The sequence below is a fragment of the Acartia tonsa genome, chromosome 2 (genome assembly GCF_053477335.1).
Source record: "Acartia tonsa isolate MP-2025a chromosome 2, ASM5347733v1, whole genome shotgun sequence".
Classification (NCBI taxonomy): Eukaryota; Metazoa; Arthropoda; class Copepoda; order Calanoida; family Acartiidae; genus Acartia; species Acartia tonsa.
Genome location: NC_137261.1, coordinates 52604356 through 52628205, shown reverse-complemented (window position 1 = coordinate 52628205; position 23850 = coordinate 52604356). Strand labels below are relative to the sequence as shown.

Genomic DNA, 23850 nt, shown 5'->3' with positions numbered 1-23850 from the left:
ATGTTTTATTTTATGAACTAACCTAGTGATTGATTTCCATTCTTATAATTTTTTGTTCATTTATGATGTGTTATCATTGATCTCTTTTTTTTAACAATAAGCGGTTAGATAGAAAGGAGGGGGCATTAAGTTGCCTCTCCACTAAAACTTTTAAACGGAAACGTAAAATAATTTCTCTTGAGAGGGTGAAGGTACCTTTTCCACTTTGCCCTATTTCAATTTTAATTTAAAAAAGAAAACGTAAATTATCTTTAAATCTCCTGTTTCAGATTGAATGTATGCAAACACAGAGTTGTATCCTGCCATTGTCTTATCCCTTAATATCCCTGAATATTTCAGATTGAATGAATACAAACACAGAGTTGTATCCTGCCATTGTCTTATTCCTTAATATCCCTGAATATTTCAGATTGAATGTATGCAAACAGAGTAGTACCCTGCCAAGAAGAGGAAGCATATTACAATGATGATAGTGTAAGTATTTTTTATTAAAGTAACAGGATGTTTGTCAGTCTTGGTGCGTAGACCGGTATGGCTTTTCTCTAAAGCTTCTTATCGACCCTTGCAATGTTTATCTATTAGACTGCTATTTATTAGCGAAGTTACTCTATAATTCACTAGGCCGGTCAGCCCGTCCGTCCGATTTCCTACCTCAATATTAATATATAAAATATTGAAAAATCTGCATCTGATCTGGCCCAAAGATGCGCGGTTGTAAGTAAACAAACTTCAATAATAAATCGTGGTTTATTTTCTTATTTGAATGGGGATAAAATATATATGGATGAAAGAGGGAAAAATTTCGTTAATTTAGGTTGCTATTTCCCCTATTATTTATTGATCAGTTCGTTTATCCAGTAGAAGAGAAGGGGATCGTTATTTTAGCCCTCCACAGGTTTTATTTTATTAGAATACATGATAATTTGGTTTAATATCTAAATAATAATAAATCCATTGATACTTGATGAGTAAAAAGCAAAATTAATTTAATTTCTCGTATTCATTGGAAACCGATTAATATCCGGTTTATTAGATCCGGTTCTCATCCATACGAAAATATCTATGTCTAGCATTGTATTATACCCAGTTTTCTACGAATATAAAAATGTACAATCATAATATTAAAACCAGTTTTTTAGCCCGTGACTTCGGCATTTTGGGTCTGAAAAAACTAGTTTTAATCTTATAATTGTACATTTTATACTTGCGGAAGGCTGTTTATAATACGATGCGAGAAATAACTATTAATTTTAGGAAAGACCAGATATACCGGATGTTGGAATTCTTTTTAGTGGTACCTTACCTCATCATAAGATGGGAATTATGGTAAGGAACAACATGGATTTAAAGGGATAAGACAATGGCTGATAAATTGATGTAGATCCCCAATGATGATACACAAAATTACCACTTCTGCAGATTAAAATTAGTGGTTGAAACGTTTGAACACTCAACCAATCAAAATTCATTGAAGTCTCCATAGTTTTAAGTCAACGAATAAAAAACGTTAATTTAAAACTTTTGGGACAAGTGTAATAAAAAGCCCATTGCCCACTCTCTCTCTGAGGAAAATAAAAAATGGTGACAGTCATATTTGGGGACCGAATTTGTACAGTAAATATTTTGTAAATATTAGATATCCTCCCCACTATTAAAAATCCTTTTAAATTTGAGTTTATTTTTGGTCTACTTGATGTCTATCACTAATATTACATTAGAATATTGATATCAGAAAAGGTTTCGTGTATATTTTGTTCATTCTCATCTGATCAAAACAAATCCGCTAACAGAATTTTCGTTATTTACATATAACATTATAGTGTAGACAGCTTTCCATGGAAAGAAAAACAAAAAGATATAAGATTAATTCCATTTTTGTTAGCCCCGAGGAGCCGAAGGCCAAGGCTAACGGAACTTATATTTATTTTATATATTATTCATTGAAAATTATCTAAAATACAATACATTATTTTTTAGTAAAACTTAGCACCGGTTCTAATCCAGCGGATATTATGCAGTTTTGAAGCCATACAGGAAAAGAAATCCTAAAAAATATAAATGATAGATTAGTTATTAAAGGGGGTAATTTTGTATTCTTCAAATTGAATTTAAATGCGCTAATTAGGTCAAACTATTCTTAATATGCGTTTGATCAAAATTAATAACAGTTTGACATAAAACCGCATTTGACAGTAAGCTTGCACCCAACTTTACGGAAAATACTTGCAAAATGACCTCCCTTTGTATTCAGCTCAATACCTACAATGCCACGGACGAAAATGGAAAAAGTTTTGGCAGAATACTTGGATACTATGAACTCAGTGACAGGTTAGTTTTATTAATGGATGTAAAAAATACGTGGATATTATGTCAGAGGGGAAATTGCTAACATGGAACTCGTTTTTTGGTCTGTTTTATCATTTACTAGGGGATTAGGTAAAGGTGGGTGAATGGGGGATTTGTTATTTTAGACCGCTGCAAGTTTTGTTTTATTAGAGAACATGACTATCTGGTGAAAGATCTAAGTAATGATAGGTCCATTTTTATAAAATTACAAGGTATTATCCTCTTAGAAATTTTTTTTTCAATATTGAAAATTTAAGTAACCCCCCCCCCCCCCCCCCCCCCAGCGAACTATGAACTCTGGCCGCATCGCTCGGCTTCCTAGCCTGCCTAGCTGCAGCGCTCGGCCCCCTTGCCTGCCTAGCCGCAGCGCTCGGCCCCCTTGCCTGCCTAGCCGCAACGCTCGGCTCCCTAGCCTAAAACATAACCTAACCTAAAATAGTTGTTCGTCGATAGTCGGGGGGGGGGGGGGGGGGGGTACAAAATTGAAAAAAATTGAAAAAAAAATTGAAAAAAAAATTTCTAAGAGGATAACGCCAATTACAATATATAAAACAAGGATGACAGCGACTATAAGAAGCGAAGCACCAAAATATAGTAATATATACAGTAGATGATCAATTATCAGATAATCATTTGATATAATTTCAGAAGCATATTTTATTCATCTAAAAAGCTTCATCTAAAAAGCTTCATCTAAAAAGCAACCTGTCCTTTTATCTAGGTACTAGTCACTACGCTAGTCACTAGTATTCGCAGAGAGGCTTGAAAACTAGCTAAAATCCACCACAAAATCTATGTAAAGCTTACTTAATAAAGGGAACTGAATCAGTACAGTAATCATAAGCTTCAGATATAAAAAAAAAAACATTACTTGGGATGATATTTATATGTTTTTTCTTTTAGAAAACGAGCATGTGATATTCTCTACACAGAAATTGAAAAACAAAAGGTAGGAAATATCATTACACTAGTCCAGAAAGTATTATAGTAACTTTTCTTATTCGTTATCTTAACAACTTTGGGTACTTTTATTGAATTTTGATTGATTGGCTAATTAAATGGAGTGTCCAAATGTTTTACCACCAATTGTAATCTACTGAAGGGGTAATTTTGTGTTGCATCATTAGGATTGAATATCAATTTATCGTTCATTGTTTTATTACTTTAGATCCCTTATTGAATATAGAATACAAACCAGAAATTAAATAAATTTAAGTTTTTGTGTCTAAATGTCGTCTTGCTGTGATATTTAATGAAAACTTTTTATAATTCAATCTTACATTTTGCAGAAAACTTTGGTCCTCATATACGATATTTTGTTAAATAATGCAAAGTTATTATTTTATCGAAGCTAATATAAAACCAATTTTTTGTCTGTTTTGTCTGTACAGCGACAGGATAAGTGTGATTAAATTGATAGGCGGCTGATTTTTATGCCAGAGAAATAATTTGTGGAAATTTTTTGATAATGTCTCTAGAGCTTTAAGAACAATTCTATAAATAGTACCGGGTTCTTTGTAGTACCATAGAGGCCTCTAGAGGCTTGGCACAAAGACGCTAGTTTATTGTAAGACTCATATAATTAAAAAATTATTAAAATTATACTGTTTAGGAAATAAGAAACAACGCGCTTGCCGGATCCACACAAAGACTCAACAAACAAGATGTCAAATTAAGGCAAGTATTCATATAATCCATATAATCAAGGAAAATGATATCTGTCAGTGTGTGTGTTTGTGTGTGTGTTAGTGCACCGAAGTACACGCTAACCGCTGAGCCGATATGGTTCTCCTTTACAATGTAGCTTATCATAGGTCCTGGGAAGGTTTAAAACTATTTTAGGGAAGGTTATCACCACCCTTACCAGAAATCACCCATACGAAAAACTACCCACACCTAAATGAATATTATTTGTTTTAAAATACCCCCCCCCCCCTCAAGTGTGTTTAACTATTTGGGGAAAGGTATCACCATCCTCCAAAGAGCAATCACCCTCAGAAAAAATTACTCCCCTCCAAAATAATTAGTCTCTAATATTTTATTAAAATTGTTATTGGTTTTAAATCATTTATAATGGTAAATTATTACCATTCAAAGTAAATTAGAATAAAACCCTCGTCTGTAGCTTACTTCGTAACGTATCCGATTGTTGTTGGGGAGGTTGTAGGTTCAAATCTCGGCCCTAAGTGTGTCATAACTATGGACAATTAAACCTTCTTCTTTTATGTCATTTACTTACATTTACTTACTAATTAATAAGAGGGAGGGGAAAGTTAAAGGGCAGGGGTAGCCAGTCTAACAATCAATTCTACAAAAAAAAAAACACGAAACCTTATAAAGTATGTGGTGATATATTTTGTTTTTGTCATGTAACTGATGAGGGGTGGGAAAGAAGAGGAGGAAAATGGGAAAGGGGTTGTGGGGAAATTTTCCTTTAGAGTTGTCAGAATATCATTCCCTTTACCCTGGGTAAAGGTCGTGCAATCTAAAGGTTCATTGTCTGCAGTAGTTGGGATATAAAGTTTGTCCGTACGTCAATATTAACCGTCCTGTATTGATATGGTATGATTGGTAGGCATATTCCCTGAAAATTAGAGCCCAATCGTTTTAAAGGTTACCAAGAATATAAGCATCAGTCAGATGGACACTGTTATACTTTATATCTTAGTTATATTGTTGTATTTTTAATATAATTAATAATACATCTACTTTTTTTAGAACTGAAATTGCGTTGAATAACCTTAGAAATAGTAGTAGAAGGGTAAGAAGTTTTTATTACGCTTTTTTTTATTCAAGTAAAGTTTTAATGTAAGATCATTGTCGATGTGCTTAATTCATTAAAAGTTTTTTTTATTCTTGTGGAATAAAGTTTTTTATGTAATATGTAATATGCATGTCAGTGTGTCTAAAGTTTTGGCGGTTTTCCATAATGTGCATAGTCGAATCACCCTCCCCCCCCCTCACTTCTTATTTTGAATTATATTTGAAATAAGGGTGGTTCGAAAAAACTATGTCTAGCATCGTATTATATCCAGCTTTCTACGAATATAAAAATGTACAATAATAAAATTAAAACCAGTTTTTTTAGCCCGCGCCTTCGGCACCTCGGGGCTAAAAAACTGGTTTTAATCTTATAATTGTACATTCTATATTCGCAGAAAGCTGTTTATAATACGATGCGGAAATAACTATTCTAATTTTATATTTCAACAATTTGTATTTGTGATCTTATATTACTTAACTAATTAAAAACCAATAAATTACGTATTAATAAAATAACTTTTTCGTGTATAGCATATAGGTACCCCTACATTCTTTGAATTTATTTTAAAAGTAGGGGAGGGATTGGTCTGTGTTCACTAGGCACTTTGAGGGAAAGCGACAAAGTTTGTCAATAAAACAAGAACATTGCTATTTTTCCTTAATTAACAATTATAATTACAAGCGAAGCTTTTTTGAAATTAAGGCCGGTCTGTCCGTCTCTGACGGATAGCTTGTTAGTTAATTCGTCTTTTTATAATAGTTATATTCAATTTTAAATTTTGGCATATGATTCCTTGTACAATTGTGAAATCGGATGTCCATTTCAAATATAGTATAAATGTAATTAACTAATATAGTTAAAATGGTTATTCCTTTGAAGATTCGGTTCTTAGTATGTCTATTAAAGATTTTAAAATGCTATTTTATCGAAATAAAATTTCCTGTATTTAGACAACTTTGCATTTACATTAAATTTATTTATACTCTAAAAGGTCTAAAAGGTCTAAAGGACAAATGAAGGAGTCCCAAACGTCGGAGTGAAACTTAACCTAACCTAACCTATTTTAAACTATCTTATAGGTTTTTAAATGCCTAACCACTGCGGGGGGGTTATTTGTACAATCATATCTTAACCTAACCTAATATGTATAGAAATACTTACTTAAATTGATTTTTTAACACTCCTGCGTTTGTCCACTCCGACGTTTGAGATTCCTGCGTTTGTCCTGGAACCTTTAAAACAGATTTATATGGGTATATTTTACACTACTTCATTTATTACGCATTATGTATGTATAATTTATTAAGATTTAGATTTATAAAGTTTGTCCAAACCTTTAAAACTACCATAAATTTAACATTTTAAACAAAATTGGGATTTATTTTTTACATAAAATTAAGGATACAAAAAAATTGAAGCTATTAAATCAGTCTGTGGGACAAACGAATTTTAACACTTGACAAGCAGGCAAGTCTCCCGTAAATCACGTAAATACAGGATACAGGCTTGAAATCGATAGGACAATTCTAACATACATAAATTAACGTTTAAATCTATTCCTAACACACGAACGGACGTCCGGACATATGGACCCTAATTTTCTAAAAGCTTCGCTTTTAACAAGTATATTTTCATTTATTCCAAGTAAAATTTCTATATTAATCAAGTAAATAATACAAATTTTATATTTAGGAATTCTAATTTTCCAAAAAGAAATCATTTCTATGAAAATATCTTGTTGACTTTTATGTTATTGTTTTACGTAAAAAAAACCGTAAAACAAAAGTTTCGTAGTACACAAGTTGTTTTCTTAAAATCACCAAAACCAAAGGAAAAAAAGCTTAATGGTCCAAGTTTTGAACTAAACTCACTCCAAGAACCTTAGAATTAGGGTTGGGCCGGATATCCGGCCATTTTAATTATCTGGCCGGATATTGTTTATTGAAACTATCCGGCGATATAATCTTTTATGTTTTACTACAAAAATCCCTACTTTTTAAATTTTAAATTTCTGTTATTTTCTTATTTTTAAAAGTAGAAGAAATTTTTTTGAAAATTTTATATTTGAAATCTCAAAACATGATTTTTGGCAGTGGCAGCTGTGCTTGGCGGTACCGGTACCGGTAGTCGGCGGCTAAACAGAAGCCGATTTTGATAAAGAAATTGGTTTTGCTCCTTTAATATCCGGTATCCGGCCAAAAAAGTATCCGGCCCAACTCTACCTAAAATAAGATATGATCTCAAGCAATTATATTTTTGAGCAACTAATCCATTATTTTTTAATTTTAAATTTTAAAAAACTGTCTGGCTCCTGCGGGTGGCTTTAATACTGTGGGGCTCTTATAACCTTTACTTAAACCGACTAAACCTATAAAAAGCATTTTATTATTATTCTATCTAATATTACTATGTAAGATTTAGATCAATCACCTAAATTGAACAATCATATTTAATTAGAAAATCAGCTTATACTAATAACGAAATTAATTCGGAAAAAAATCACGAAACCTATACGTGTTTTCCAGCATACGTTGGGGGGCAACACATCGTAAAATTGATGACCTCTCCATTTGCCCCCCAAATATTATTTCATATTTGTTTCATTTGTTGGTTATACCTTATACCTGTTAGAAAATGCTTTTGAATAAAACCAAATTGCGTATTTGAAATGTTTTCCTACAGGGTGTCTTAAGAGAAATGTCTTTTCAAAAAATTTAATTATGCATTGCATATACCGTTAGAATCGTCATAAACTCTAGTTTTTGGAAATATAAGTATTATCTTTGTGTATTTGTAGGAGCTAAGTTGAAAAAGTAAGAAAAAGGTTTTAAAGTTTTAAATAAGTTGGAACATTTTACCATGTAGCTCCTATTCTGCATGTAGCACAGGAATTGTATATATACAAAACTAGAGCTTATGACGAATCTAAGAGTATGCATAACATTTGTCTACAATCAATACAAGCTGCGCAAGTTAAATTATAAAAATGTGCGCATTTTTTGCACAACCTTTAAATCCATAATTCTTCAACAATAACGCCTTTGGAAAACCCGGTTTTTAAGGCAAAATTTGTTGAAATAATAATTTTTAAATATTTGTAACATAAATGTCCCAGAACAGGTTTTCAAAATGTTTAAAGTATTTTATATAGTTTTTTCTATGCATAATCAAGTTTTTTTAAACATTTTTCTTGAAACATCCTGTACATTCATCCTTGCTTCTATTTCAAGGATAAGTATCCAGAAATGTAAAAAAATAACTAACAAACAAACAAGGATGATAACATCCATAGAAAGCAAAACTACTAATGCAAAGTAATTTACTAAAATAAGAGGGTAGACTAAGTAAGTTATATATTGTAGATGGTCAATACCCTTCAAAATATTACCACAAAATGCTTTAAGTTCAAAATAGAAAATTATATCAAAATTTTAAGATCTATTGGATATAAAATAAATGAAGACGTGGTCTAGATGCCCAATATATTAGTCAAATTAATTTTATCATGAAATATCAGTCATATTTCTGACAGACAGATGGACAAATGTAATTTTATGGCAGTTTCGATGTTAAACATCCATAAAAGCGGAGCTCTGAACTAGTTGACAAACGAACATTAACACTTGTAGATTGTCAGAACTGAATAAGCAGAATATAATTATAATTTTTAAACAAAATTTTAAGTAAAATTGTTCCAAAACAGCTTAAATTCAAGATACTGTTTAAGGACATACTTACATTTATAGGACTTGATTTTAGATATGCTTCGCTTATAACATTGTACCTTGTTGCAAAAGGAATCAGTATTTTAAAAATCTGACGAAAAAAGGATAATTATATCACATAAAAAAAAATTCTTAAAAAGGTTGAAAGTCAACATGTTTTACATGGACGTACGGACATTCTTGTTATGATTATGGGGTTGTTGAATCGTACCCAACTGTTTAAGAAATAATCATGCAAAGTTTAAATTCGTAAGGACAATTCTAAAATGTCTAAATTAACGAAAAGAGCTAAATATCCCGACCCTAATTATAGAAAAGCTTTGCTTCTAAAAAAGCGCTCAAGACTGAGTTATCTGGCTACCAACACCCTCCGGAAGGATTAAATATAATAATCTATTATTTGCATGACTTCATTTTGTTGTGGCATAGGATAATGCAGGGTCATATTTTGTACAATTTCGGTTTTTTGAGTTTTATTATTATTTTGAATTCCTTTTTTTATGACTAAAATGTACAAAAAGAGTTTATTAGAACCTATTGTAAATTAGTGGTTATTTATTTGCCCTTTTAAATTTTCAAATTTAAGGACATTTTAAGTCTACCAGGTGGCTGTCATCATATTTTTTTATTTATACGAGGTTATTTACGATTACCAAATAGTCTACCAAAAAGTGAATAATAATTGTAATTTTTTAAAAACAACTAGTTTCCTCGTCCTTGGTCTTTAGAGGAGGATGGATAAGATTGTGAAAACTAGCTTAAAACCATTCCAAGATTAGGGCCATCAATTATTAGCATTACAGGCTGGCCTATTAATCTACTACTGACATAGAGGAAGGGGGCATTGAGCTGTAAATGATACTGTTTCACGATGTTTTATAAAAACACGTTTTAATATTTGTTATTTTAAAAGCATTGGGGACTTTAATTGAATTTTTATTGGATATTACAAACTTTATTTAATTAAATGTAGATTTAATCAAACTAAAAAAACATGATTTATATTTTTCCTATTGTCACTTTTTTAAAGCTAAACAAAAGTAAGTATAACTCTATCTTTTTAAAAAAAATTTAGTAAATTTTTTTTAGCAAACACCATTTCCATGACTGCAAAATTTTCTTATTGCCTCTTATTTTGTGTTTATATATATACATACTAGCGGCTACGCCCCTAGAGGCCTCTAGGGGGACTTGAGGAGAGAGTCGAATTTAATAATTAAATTTCTTATTTTAGATTTTAAAAGAAAAATTTAAAAAAAATTTTGGGGGTGAGCGAAATTTTTTTTTGGGGGGGTGCCCCCCCCCCCTCATTTTTAATTTTAGTTAAAAAAATTCAAAAAAAAAATTTTTTTTGGGGGGGGGATTTTTCATTTTTTGGGGGGTTGGGGGTGTCCCACCCCTCAAGAAAATAGTTATAAACCTTCCCGAGACCCATGAGAAGCTACCCTGTTAAGGAGAACCCGATCGGTTCAGCGGTTAGCGAGATCCTTCGTTACAAACAAACAGACAAACACACAAACACACAAACAGACAGACAGACATCGATCTACTTTGTAATATAGATATCTATAATACAAAGTAGAACGATGTCTGTCTGTCTGTTTGTCTGTTTGTAGCGAAGGATCTCGCTAACCGATGAACCGATTGGGTTCTCCTTTACAGGGTAGCTTCTCATAAGTCCCGGGAAGGTTTTTAACTATTTTCTTGGGGGATGGGACACCCTCAACCCCCCAAAATATGAAAAATACACCCCCCAAAAAAAAAAAAAAATTTTCTTTTTAAAACTAAAATTAAAAAAGTGGGGTTGATTACCCCCCCCCCCCAAAAAAAAAAAAAAAAAAATTCACCCCCCCCCCAAATTTTTTTCTTCAAATTTTCTTTTAAATCTAAAATACGAAAAATTGATTTGATTAAACCTCTTGGGGCAAAGCCCCTAGAGGCTAGAGTATATATATATTGCGTCTCTTTATTGTTAATAAAACGGGTAAATTCTAGTAATATATTTGTTAAAGGTTGTAAGAAATACTGATGTAAAGGATGACAACATCCAAAATAGCGAATCTCTAAAAATAAAAGGTAGGGCAAACGAACAGTAACACCTGTAGAATGTCAGAACTTAATAATCAGTCTAATAAAATTGTATATAAATATGATACTGTTTATTAAGGACATATTAAATTTTAAACTTGACTGTATCAGTGTATATATACTTTACTTAGAATATTAACCCTTGTTGTCCTAGGAATCTTTGTTTAAAAAATCCGATATATAGTATCAGATGGTTGATTATTATTATCTATAATACAAAGTAGAATGATGTATGTCCGTCTGTCCGTCTGAAGCTTATGATCTCGGTAACCACTGAACCGATTGGGTTCTACTCTTCAGGGTATATACCTATTGGTCCTGTGGTGGTTTTAAGCTATTTTCTTGGGGGGTGGGACACCCCAAACCCCCCCAAAAAATGAAAATTTTCCCCCAAAAAAAATTTTCTTTGTATTTTTATTCTAATTTTAATGTTTTTTAAGTTTTTATATAATTTTATATATGTTTTAATTTTTTATATCTTTTTATACTTTTAATTTTTTTCTTCTTTTAAAATTTCTTTTCTTCTTTTCAACTTTGTTTTTTCAAATCTAAAAAGATTGTGAAACCTTCCTTCTCCTGTAGGGGCAAAGCCCCAAAAAGGCTAATGGCAAAGAAATCTTTAAAAAAAACATTAAAAAAGAGAAAAAATTCGAAGGGTTTAGAAAATATAAATTAATATAAATAAATATAAACAGATATAAACAAGTTATAAAGAGATATAAAATGTTATAAAGAGTTATAAAAAGTTAAAAATACAGAAAATATCTAAAAAAAATGTAAAAAAAAAAATTTTTAATTCTCCCCTGAACCTTTAGGGAAAAGCCCCTAGAGGCTAGGGGCGAAGCCGCTAGTGTTGATAAAATGTAACTAACTGTTACAGAAGTTTAAAATCGATAGGTCAATTATAACTTACCAAAATTAATAAACTTTAAATTAAAACCTAATTTAGACACTTCGAACTTAATATAGCATTTGATGTGTTTTTTAATGAATAAGGATCATTCATGACAGAAATAATTTAACAGTATGGCTTCAAAACCGATTGATATCAGCTGGATTAAAACTAGTTTTAGCCATACTGGAAAATCATGTATAGCATCGTATTTCAGACAATTTTCCACAAATATTAAAATAAATATCAAAGAAATAGTACCATTTTGGTTCGGGCCAACAAGTCTAACAAAACTGGTTTTAGTCTTATAACTTTACTATTTTAATGTCCGCAGAAAGCCGTCTACAATACGATGCAATACAAAATTATCAAATTATAATTACAGCTCATTGTCAGACCATGTTGCTACTGTATTTATTTGAGAGAGGGGGAGAATATATTTTTGAGACAATGTAATGAATAAGTTTGTTGTAAAAAAAATACGGTCTCAGTCGATAGTAGGAACGCAATGATACAGGGCTAATCAAGAGACTAATTACTACAAGAGGTCGAATAATTACAAAGTATTATATAACACATTGTTAGATGGTTATGCAATTAGATTGCGGTAATTTTTTTTAACTTTTCGGGAATTGTCGAAATATTTGTTAGTTACACAAGGATGACAATATCCAAAATGAGATATATGATAAATGAACTAATTGAGTTCTCCAATAAAGAATAGCTTCACAAAGGCCATGGGAAGGTTTAAGACTATTTCTGCCCTACCCCTAGATAATAGGGTAGCAGCCTTTACAAAACAAAAATTGTAGCATTTATTGTTAAATAAAAATTGAATTTAACTTCTTTTGTTATGAAGCCAAGGGCATAATTTTACTATATTTTCCAGTATGGTGGATTAGTACCGGTTCTCAGCCATACTGGAAAATCATGTATAGCATCGAATTACAAACAATTTTATACGAATTAATACCAGTTTTGTTAGACCCATGGGGGTAACTAAAAGGTTTTAAATTTATAATATAACTATATTGTAATAATTGATAAGTGATCTATAGAGGAGTGCATTATCATTATGTAAGAATTAGTTCAATGTCAAAAGTTAATAATTTAAAAGTTTGGTAGGCAACTTAATTATAGTGAGTCACATTATTATACACGTACGTTCTGTAGTACATCCTATTATATAAAGTATACTAAGGTATTTTTGTTTGTAGGTTAAGATTTCAATAACTATAGAACCTATTGAGTTCTCCATTTTAGTGCAGCTTTATAGTCCCGGGATAGTTTTAGGATATTTTACTTCTAGATTGAAATGGTTCCAGGCTATCTTTTATATAGATAGACCTAGATACTAGGGCTGGGAAAACGTATTTGTCTCGGCTCCTGTTCAAGATGGAAATGTCCACATTCCCATTGTAGCATATTTTAAGTTTAAGTATTTAAGTATAAGACATCAAGGTCGGTTACACTGCTTTTCAGCAGTTTTTGTCTCTTACAACAGATTTCTATATATTTTTAATGTTTGTGGTCTGATATATAAATTAAATTTTCATATATATTAGGTATTTGTACTTTGTAGTGCGATTGTAGTTAATTGTATCAAAATTAAATTTCCATATTAATAAGCATATATTCTTAATAGGTCTTTAATGATACATTTTAAGCTATGTGCTTTGCTACTTATTAATGTTGTTAACCCTGTTTTTATTTCATCCATGTGATTTCATATGTCGGCTATTAAAAATCAAAAGTTTAATCGTTAAAACTTACAGCATGTTGTACATTATTGTATTGAATAAAAGCGAATAAACTTATACTAAGATCAAGAACCGATTCTTTAATGCAATTTGGATTCTTTTTGTGCATTTATTAATAAAATATTATGCGAATTTAGCTTTGATTACCATGATTTTGTAGAAAAACAAGGATGACAACATCCTTAAAAGCGAAACTCTGAAACGGTAGGACAAACGAACATTAACACTTGTACAGTGTCACAACTGAATAATCAGAATACAAATCAAAAAGATAAAGTATAGAATAGAATAGAGTCTAGGTAGAAGATTATGACATTGTACTTTGTTGTCCTAGGAATCACTATGCCCAAAATCAGATCAATCGAATAATTATATCACATAAAAGTTTGCTGTTAAAAAGGTTAAACATCAACATGTGTAAAATGGATGTAAGGACATTCTGGTAACGATTATAGAGTTGCTACGCTTTCTAAATTCTACCTAACTACTACAGAAATCACCATGCAAAGTTTGAAATCAATAGGACAATTCTAACATGCCTAAATTAACGAAAAAAGCTAACCGTCACGGACTGACGGAATGACGGACGAACCGAACCTAATTGTAGAAAAGCTTCGCTTTTAAAAATTAGGTAATGAGTATAATTATTGCAACAAGTTTGCCAGACTTACCAGGACACAAAATCAATCAAAATCTGGATTTTTTCAGGGATTATGCTGGTCCCCAAAGTTTAATATTCTCATTCTTTGGCTTAGAAATTTTGAAAACTTACAAATAGACAATTTTGGGTATTCATAATTGGGGATTTATATCAATTTCTCGTCGATGCCTTGTTCCTTAATACTTTTTAGTAGTTAGTTAATTAGCTGCCATGAATTATAATTTGCGTATTCTTATACAATTTTGGATTATTTTAGCAAGTTTTTAAACTTTAGTTATTTAGAAGATTTCCTAGTAAGTGGTTCATTTATGTACTATCGTGTTGCTATGAATACTGAATAGACATAGTATATCTAGATAGTCCAACTGACCCCATTTTTTCGTTAAAAGGAATTTTTGCAGACAGAACTGTTGTTTACATTTTGTTATATACTAGATACGGGCGACAAAATTTGAGACGAAACAAACTTTATTAAAAGAATTTCACAACTAACTTAATATATGTTTTGTACATATACATAATACAAGGGAATGATTTTTTTACACGAATTAATTTACCCAGGAAAAGCTTAATCCTAAAATATGCGACAATTTATAGCTGACTCATTAAACGAACCAAATGAAAAAAATATGCACTTATGTAACACAATGTGTACACAATGTCAACCAATGAGATCTCTTGTATGTTCCTTTAGTATTCTCCTATTGGTTGAGTCAGACAATATCTCATTTGAGTAACTCTATTTTGCTATGGATTGTCCGAGATAGGTTTTTAAAAGATGCCGCGTTTTTTCTCGACATTTTTTACGCTATGAATAACAACTATTTATTTAATTATTTCGCTTTGGTTGGTACAGCCTTTATAAAAGAAAAACAAATTATCTTAAATCCATTTTTGCTGCATATTAATTAATATATCTTTTTAGAGCTATATTAGACATTACACAAATGGCTAAAATAATAATTTTAAAATTTTGAATTCTTAATTTGTTTACTCTGTTTAGATTTCGCGAATGCCGCGCTTGTTATTCATAGCGTAAAAAATGTCGAGACAAAAAACGGCATCTTTTAAAAACCCATCTCCGTACGTCCTTAAATGGATTTTAGGGGATATTACAAATCTATGTACATACCTAAACAATATTACCATTCTGTTAAATTTATTAGTTTTTACCAACCAATCAAGATTTAATAAATGTCTTCAAAGTTTCTAAGCCAACGAAAGAAAGAACGTATTTATATAACTTTGGATACCAGTGTAATGTACAGTCAAATGTCCCAATATCAATTTATCATTGAACATTAGTTTAATTTATAGTAAAAGTAAATTTTAGGGATTGATTCTATGTAACAACATTAGCCCTACAAAACAAGGATGACAACATTCATGAAAGCGTATGTCTTTTTGTCCTTTGATCATTTCAAAGCTACACTACTGTCATACGTGTTTTTTAAAGTTCTGTACTAGTTTTTTTGAAGTATTTTTATTTATTTTAGAACTCTCTGGCTGGCGGATCAGCGTTTTCAAGCAAGCGTAACTCAATAGTTGGAAGCTCGGCGTTGTCAAGTAAACGTAACTCAATTGTTGGAAGCACAGCGTTGTCAAGTAAACGTAACTCGCTGTCCATAACTGCCAACCTTCTGAATCCTAACAGAAAGTTCAGGTCCCTCTCCACTCTACCTCAGCTTCCTAGCACAACAGGTAAGTGAGTCATGAGTTAAGTCGGGGTTTCAAAAATACATATTTTGAACACCATGGTTTAACAAAAGTTTTTGGGTATAGACCCTTTCGTGACAACGCCTCATAAGGGGCGTTTCGTCGTATTTTCACAGCAGCTTTTAAGAGGTTATTTTAAGAGGTTAGTTAGATGATTGTCCCGCAGGGTTAGGCAATTGGCTCCACAGTGTTAGAGCCCCCCGAAGGTGCTATAAATAGGAAAAAAGCTAATGTAAAAATACGACGAAACGCCCCCTAAGAGGCGTTGCCATAAAGGGGACTATACCCAAATGTTCTATGAAATGTATGTTCAAAAATAAGAGATTCTTAAAACAAATATAATTTTAATTTTTAGAATTAATTTAAATTAATCGAATTTAGTTATAAGAGGTTATTTGCCCTTGCACTTTTAATTAAATCTGTGTTTTTTTTGGTCTACTGAATGTCTATCATTACCTTATTTGTCCAAGGGGTATTGTTTCGAATTTCAGCCCAATGCTTTATTAATGCTTGATATCAATTGGAAATCAGGCCTTCGTAAGACATAAGGCTTGCAATCAAATGTTGTGTTGTCTGCAAATATTTGGAGAAAAAATAGAACCGAAATTATTATTTTGTACTTTTAAAAATATTTTTTATTGGAAGTCAAAAATTAGTTATTTTTCTTTTCTTATGAAAACTGATTGTAAATAATTTGATTATTAGTTGCCATGCGGAAATATTTGCAATGTTATTCCCATTTGTTTTGATTGGCATTTTCTGCAAATAAGTCAGGGATCTTAAGGGATAAGACAATGGTAGATAATTTGATGTAAATCCCCAATTATAAGAAATAAAAATACCCCTAAAGCAGAATTATGACTGGAAGAGTTTGGTCACGGATAATTCGAATCAACCAATTAAGACTTGATAAAAGTTATCGAAGTTTTTAAGCCAACGTGCTTATTAAACTTTGCATGACCAAGAAAATTTACTGTCCAATTTCCCCTCCCTACCTGAAAAAAGTATAATTTCATGAATTCAATTCTATGAAGTACTTTTCATTAATACAAAAAAAAATTGCGACTTAAAGAATTTATAAGCTTACAGTACATTAGTATTTTTTTTTGAAAGTTTGAAGAATAATTTTGATCATTGGAAGTACATTGCGCTAAATTATACAGATTCATAATAGTTATTTCTCGTATCGTATTATAAACGGCTTTCCGCGGATATAGAATGTACAATTATAAGATTAAAACTAGTTTTAATCTTATGATTGTATATTTCTATATTCGTAGAAAACTGGATATAATACGATGCTAGACATAGTTTTTTCGTATGGATGAGAACCGGTTCCTATCCACCGGATTCGAATGAAAAAAAATTTCATAAATGTGGTCCTAGTGACAAACGTCAGAGTGAACACTTCACCTAACCTATTTTAAACTATTTTCTCGTATTCATTCGAATCCGGTGGATAGGAACCGGTTCTCATCCATACGAAAAAACTATGTCTAGCATTGTATTATATCCAGTTTTCTACGAATATAGAAATGTACAATCATAAGATTAAAACTAGTTTTTTTAGCCGGTGCCTTCGGCACCACGGGGCTAAAAAAACTAGTTTTAATCTTATAATTGTACATTCTATATCCGCGGAAAGCCGTTTATAATACGATACGAGAAATAACTATTATAGGTTTTTAAAATTCCTAGCCTGTAAAGAAATACTTAATTAACTTAATTTTTTAGATACTCGGACGTCAGTCACTCCTGCGTTTGTCCTGTGACCATCAATATTACTAGATCTCCTATTAATTTCCTAAAAGACTTTATTTAGAATTTTGTATAATTATTGACCCTTTTGAATCAGATATTTTAAAACCAATTTTGTACACATTTTAAATTATTTCATAAGCTTTTATCTGTACACCCAATTCTGGTAATTACCAGGTTGTTGGACTCTATATGAAACAAAGGTTTTCTATGATTCAAAATGGCCTTCCTTCTCTACGTTTATAACGGATAGCTTTAATCGTTAATTTAGGCATATTAGAATTTCAAAGTCTATTTGAAATTTGCATAAAAAAAACAAGCAACCCTAAAAAGATTAATATAAAATCTGCGAGATGATTCTAAAAAGATATTTTGCAAGTTTTAGTCGCCCATTACTATTTTTTAGGAGGTGCTAAATTTTTTAACAATAAAATTTTTAAAAGCGAAGCTTTTCTATAATTAGGGTCGGTCCGTCCGTCCGTACGTCCATCCGTCACAGAGAGTTGGCTCTTTTCGTTAATTTAAACAGGTTAGAATTGTCCTATAGATTCCAAACTTTGCATGATGATTCCTGTAGTAGTTAGGTATAATTTAGAAAGCGTAGCAACTCTATAAGCAATACCAGAATGTCCGTACGTCCATTTGAAACATGTCGATTTTTAACTTTTTTGACAACAAATTTTTGTATGTTAAAATTATCCGATTCTTCTGTTTTTTTTTAAACTGATTCCTATTACAACAAGGTACAATGTTATACGCAAAGCATCTCTATAAACAAGTCCCAAAAATGTAAGTATGTCATTAAACAGTATTATCTATTTATGCAGTTTTGCAACAAATTTACTTACAATATTGTTTGTACTGATGCATTAATATTCCGCTAATTCAGTTCTCACAATCTACAAGTGTTAAAGTTCGTTTGTCCTTCCATTTCAGAGCTTTGCTTTTATGGATGTTGTCATCCTTGTTTTAATATTAGAATTGCAATAACTTTATATTCGTTTGTCTGTCTGGTATACTAGGCTTCGCTTTTATGGATGTTGTAGTAATCCTGAGATCCAAAGGGATAAAAAATCAGCAGATAAAGTGTTGTACAACATCCCCAATGATAATACAGAAAAATAACCCTTCTGTAGATTGAATTTAGTGGTTGAACGTTTTGGACACTCAACTTAAAGAACCAAAAAATTTAAATTTAAAAGTTCCCAAAGTTTTTATCCTTCAAATAAGAAAACATTAATAAAAAGCTTTGGGGACTAGTGAATAAACAGTCCAATGTCCCCTCCCAGCTCCCTGGTAGTAATCCTTGCTTTTTTCCAGAGGAGGTTTATCAACTGTTGGTTTCCGCTGCAGACAAAACTCAAGCTTTTTCACAACAACTCAGGTCAGCACCATTTTTATTTCATAAAATTTTAGTAGCGAAGCTGCTCTTCAATTCGTAATGTACGTGTGTTTGTCTATTTTTATATTTTTGGGAAAAAGTAAAATTTTACCTTATAAGACATAGTTTTACATTTATATGATAAAAAAATGCTTTGTAATTTTCTATTAGTTATCACCACGTTCTATCTCATTATTTTTCCAGAGCAGGATCTTTAAATCGTTTAGTGGTGCGCTGAATCGGGGCGATCCAGTTCACCCCGGTTTGGCGCGGCAATGGCACTCAACGAGTACCGCGCCACTAGGCACGCTGATTCGCCCATTCCATTTTGATTTAAAGATTGAAATCAAATAATATCTAGGTGCGCCGAACTGGATCGCCCCAATTCAGCGCACCACTAAACGATTTAAAGCTCAGTATAACCGATTAATATCCGATGTATTTAAACCAGTTCCGAGCCATACTGAAAAATGAAAGAAAACAGGTTTTAATCTTATAATTTTTGTCATTTTAATATCCATGAAAAGCTGTCTAAAATACGATGCTAATATTTGCTCTATAACTATCTTTGTCTGTGTATTCATGACTTTTTATGTTTCGCTAATTATGGATACTGTCATCTTTGTTTTAACTTTTAATTAAACAAGGAAAATTATGTCCAAAAGTAACGCAGCTGTAAATTTGTTGAAAACCTCTTGTTACAGGATAATGTTTATGGACTAACTTACATTTTTAGGACTTGATTATAGAGTTGCTTTGCTTGTAATATTATACATTGTTATCCCAGGAATCAGTATACCAAAAATCAGATCAAAAGGATAATTAGATCACATAAAAGTTTGTTGTTAAAAAAGTAGAAAAATCAACATGTTTAAAATGGACATACGGAAATTTTGGTAATGATTGTAGAGTTGCTACGTATTTCAAATCGTACCTAACTACTACAGGAATCATCGTGCAAAGTTTGAAATAAATAGGACAATTCTAACATGCCTAAATTAATGAATAAAAGCTATCTATCTCGGACGGACGGACGTACGGACGGACTGACCCTAATTATAGAAAAGATTCGCTTTTAAAAAGAATATGAAGGTGGTATAAAAAACATAAAAATATAGTAAAATTTATAAAACGGACATACGACGGATAAAACATAATTATAGAGTATCTACACTACAAGAAGAAAATTAGAGTTTTAATCAAGGGTTTAAAGGGATAAGATTATGGCCGATATATGGATTTACATCAACAATATTATCCCTTCTGTAGATTACAATTAGTGGTTGAAAAGTTTGGACATTTAACGTAATAAGTCAACCAATCAAAATTAAATAACACTCCTAAAATTTTTAAGCAAAAGAATAATAAAACGTTGTCTACCCTTCCTGCCTGGTTTTAACCCTTGTAAATTTGGTGGCATTGAGGAATTAATCATAAAGTTGTTTTTTCTTTTCGTTCCTGACCAAAATATCAATTAATTTGAGTCCAATAGATTTATTACACTAGATAGTCAAGTATACACAATAATCAGTTCAACTTCAAAATTAATTTGAGTCCAATAGATTTATTATACTAGATAGTCAAGCAAATACAATAATCCGTTCAACTTCAAAATTAATTTGAGTCCAATAGATTTATCATACTAGATAGTCGATCAAATACAATAATTCGTTCAATTTCAAAATTAATTCCTATCAGACGAAGATTTTTTAGCAACATATAATATTAATAGAGAAGAAATTTTTAGAAAAAAAATAATGACCGAAACCTAAAAATCCAAAATAATTTAACAATGTATTGCGACTGCTTACATATTCTTATAGGGGAAGGGGTTAAATAACTGTAGGTCCCCAACCCGTGGACCTAGTGCCGACATTCAATTTGGTCTTTGAATAGTGTCAGCTAATAGCGTCTGAAATATTAACAAGTCGCCACAAAAGAGCATTAGCAATTTGCTAGCAGACAAAAAAGTCCTCAACAAGAAATCCAGGTATTTAACTGGATTATATATCTATGCTAATACATTTATTGGCCAGACAGAGTCAAGACAGCAAAAGTTAATTGAAGTGTAAACTGTAACTATAATAATACCCTATTTATTTACTTTTAGACATTCTTTTATTCTTTATTGTAAAAAAAAACCGCAAAGCATTCCGAAGTAAAAAATCAGAGTTTTCCAGAAAATGCCATTTTTCGCAGTCGTACGCGGTCATGCTTCATGTTATAAGTATGACGCAAATATCAGATCTCAGTTTTCCCTATTTAATTTAGGATTTTTCTCTATTAGATAAAAGCGATGCTTGCATAATTATTTAATTCGCTATAATAAAAAGATACATTTTTCTCAAATCGCGAAATCTGGAATATGAAATCTCTGCGTCACCCTTCCAACATGACGCATGGCTCCGTACGACCGCGAGAACCCCTACCCTATCCTCATCCTTCCAGCCGTTTTTATGTTAATTAAAACAGCCAGATCAACATTCTGTTACTTTATAATTTTTGGATTTACTAATAATTGTTGATAATAAGGGGAATATCTATTTGAAACCAGGTATATAAAGAGATAATACAATAGCCGATAAATTGACATAAATACACACAAATTTCCCTTTTGTAGATTAGAATTAGTGGTAAATAGTTTGATTATTCAATTTAATAACCAACCAATCAAAAATCACTCAAATCCCCAAAGTTGTTAAGCCAATGAATAAGAAAACGTTATTATAAAACTTTAGGGACTAGTGTAATAAACAGCCCATAGTCCCATCTCTCTGATTTAAAACAATTTCATAATTGCAAATTTTTGTCAGTTTAGTTACTATTTGATATGATCGATGGAAACATGAGGGTTTGATTTGTACAGTATTTATTATGTACATCTGGATTTTTCTCGAGTCTTGCAAATTATTTTGTAAAGTGTATTTTCTAAAATTTACTAAACCAAAAAACATTCAAATTTTAGAAGCGATATTTCAGTGAATATTTGCCCTTGTACTTTTTTAACTTGTACATTTAAAAACTACTGGGTAACTGTCACCGGTTTCATAATCATTGTCATTTTATAATTCCCTTTGTTATTGGTTTGGTTATTGATGAAATGTCAGGGATTTTAAGGGATAAGACAATGAACTTTAAATTAAGAAATCTAAAGATGTTTCCTATTAGGATAAATTTATAGGTAAATAAGCTGGAAACTAGTTTGTACTAGCCAATCAAAATTTTCAAATCACCCAAAGTTTTTAAATTAATGAATAAAAGAACGTATCCCTAAAACTTTGGAGACAAGCATAATTTACAGTCCACTATCCTCTCCCTCCCTGGTTATTGATGAAATGTAGAAAATTGTTTTTGATTGATGTCTCGACATTTTACTTGCATTTTTATCAAATTTTGAATTTAAATGACAAGGGGAATTTTACGTTAGTCTGTCTGACTACAATTTTATAGATAGGTGAAATCAAAAGAAATGTGAATTGAAAATATAACCTGTATTAATCATTATGTGATTGGAATATCTAAATCATTTTAATTTTAAATATAGATTTTGTTATTTGATTGTTTTAGAAACAGACATTTTAGTAAAATTTGAGCTGACACCAAGTTTTTGTGTAAATATTTTGTCTAGTGTTCATAAAATGTAGTTTAATTCTTTTATTTTATTATCGGAAGCTGTACCATACCCTTAAAAAAATAAATGTCTTCAGCAAACTCATCTATACGACGCTAGCGACCAACACTTATGACCCAGGTAGTGAGGGAACATTGTACTGTAAATTTTATTGTTCCCCAAAGTTTTTTAAACAGGACCTCAAATTTTTTTCCAATCTTTCGGGACTGTTATTTAATATTGATTAGGTAGTACCAACTAGGATTGTTTAATAATTTCAAACAATAATTGTAATCTTCAAGGGGTAACTTGGTTTATCATTGTTGGGAGTGTACATCAATAAATGTGTTTAGACCTTGTGACTCTCTGCAGAGTATTGCAGAACCAGATACAGACCAAGAAGAGGAGGAGGGAGAACAAGAACAAAATACTTCCAACACACAAGGAAATTCGAGCTTTTGAAATAGAATGTATGAATGCATGATTTTGAACCTTTAACGAAATAATACAAGATATATTTTTCAATGACTAAAATATAACTAAACATAGGAATTTTAGTAGAAAATAAGAGAACCATGACTTGATAATAAATCTTGTGGGAAGTGATGATCTTGAATCTTGGCCCGATCAGCGGCATACCTTAAGATAATAAAAGTTATATTATCTGCTTCTATGTCAGATGCGCGATATTTACAAAGATATTTACAAGAATAGGGTAAATTTGAATAACTTTAGTTGAAAAAAATGTACTATTAAAAAAAAGTATTAGTTCTTTGAAGTTTTTGTGGCTGTATACTTTTTATGCTTACAAAACCAATAACCCAAAGGAAGTGAAGTGCTTCCGCTTATGCCTTACTATGTCAATCTTTTTATAGTAACCCCACAGAGTAAGACGACTTTACATGAAATTCTTCAAGAAAATTGCAAGTGTCTCAAGTTGAAGTTGTGTCTACGATATCCGCAACAAACCACAGAACAATAAATCATAAACTGTTTCATTTTTAAATGTAATAATCAAAATTAACTTTGTGCCTTTGTTAAGCTTTTTTTTTAAATGAATATATTGTTAAAGTTAAGATTATGAGGCGGTTTTCCTCAAAGTGACTAGCGAGCAAATAAACTCCTCTCCTTATTTTGAAATAAATTGAA

The 23850-nt window shown here is 31.2% G+C and overlaps 1 protein-coding gene across 1 annotated transcript; it reads left to right on the top strand.

Moving 5' to 3' along the window:
• Positions 1–407: 407 nt before the first annotated feature.
• On the top strand, positions 408–23163 carry LOC145312608 (uncharacterized). Its single transcript, XM_080151866.1, has 8 exons — positions 408–474; positions 1255–1326; positions 2252–2328; positions 3250–3295; positions 3959–4027; positions 15733–15937; positions 19031–19094; positions 23055–23163. Exons 1-8 carry the CDS (start codon positions 415–417, stop codon positions 23161–23163), a joined length of 702 nt encoding a protein of 233 aa, XP_080007992.1. The 5' UTR covers positions 408–414.
• Positions 23164–23850: the final 687 nt, after the last annotated feature.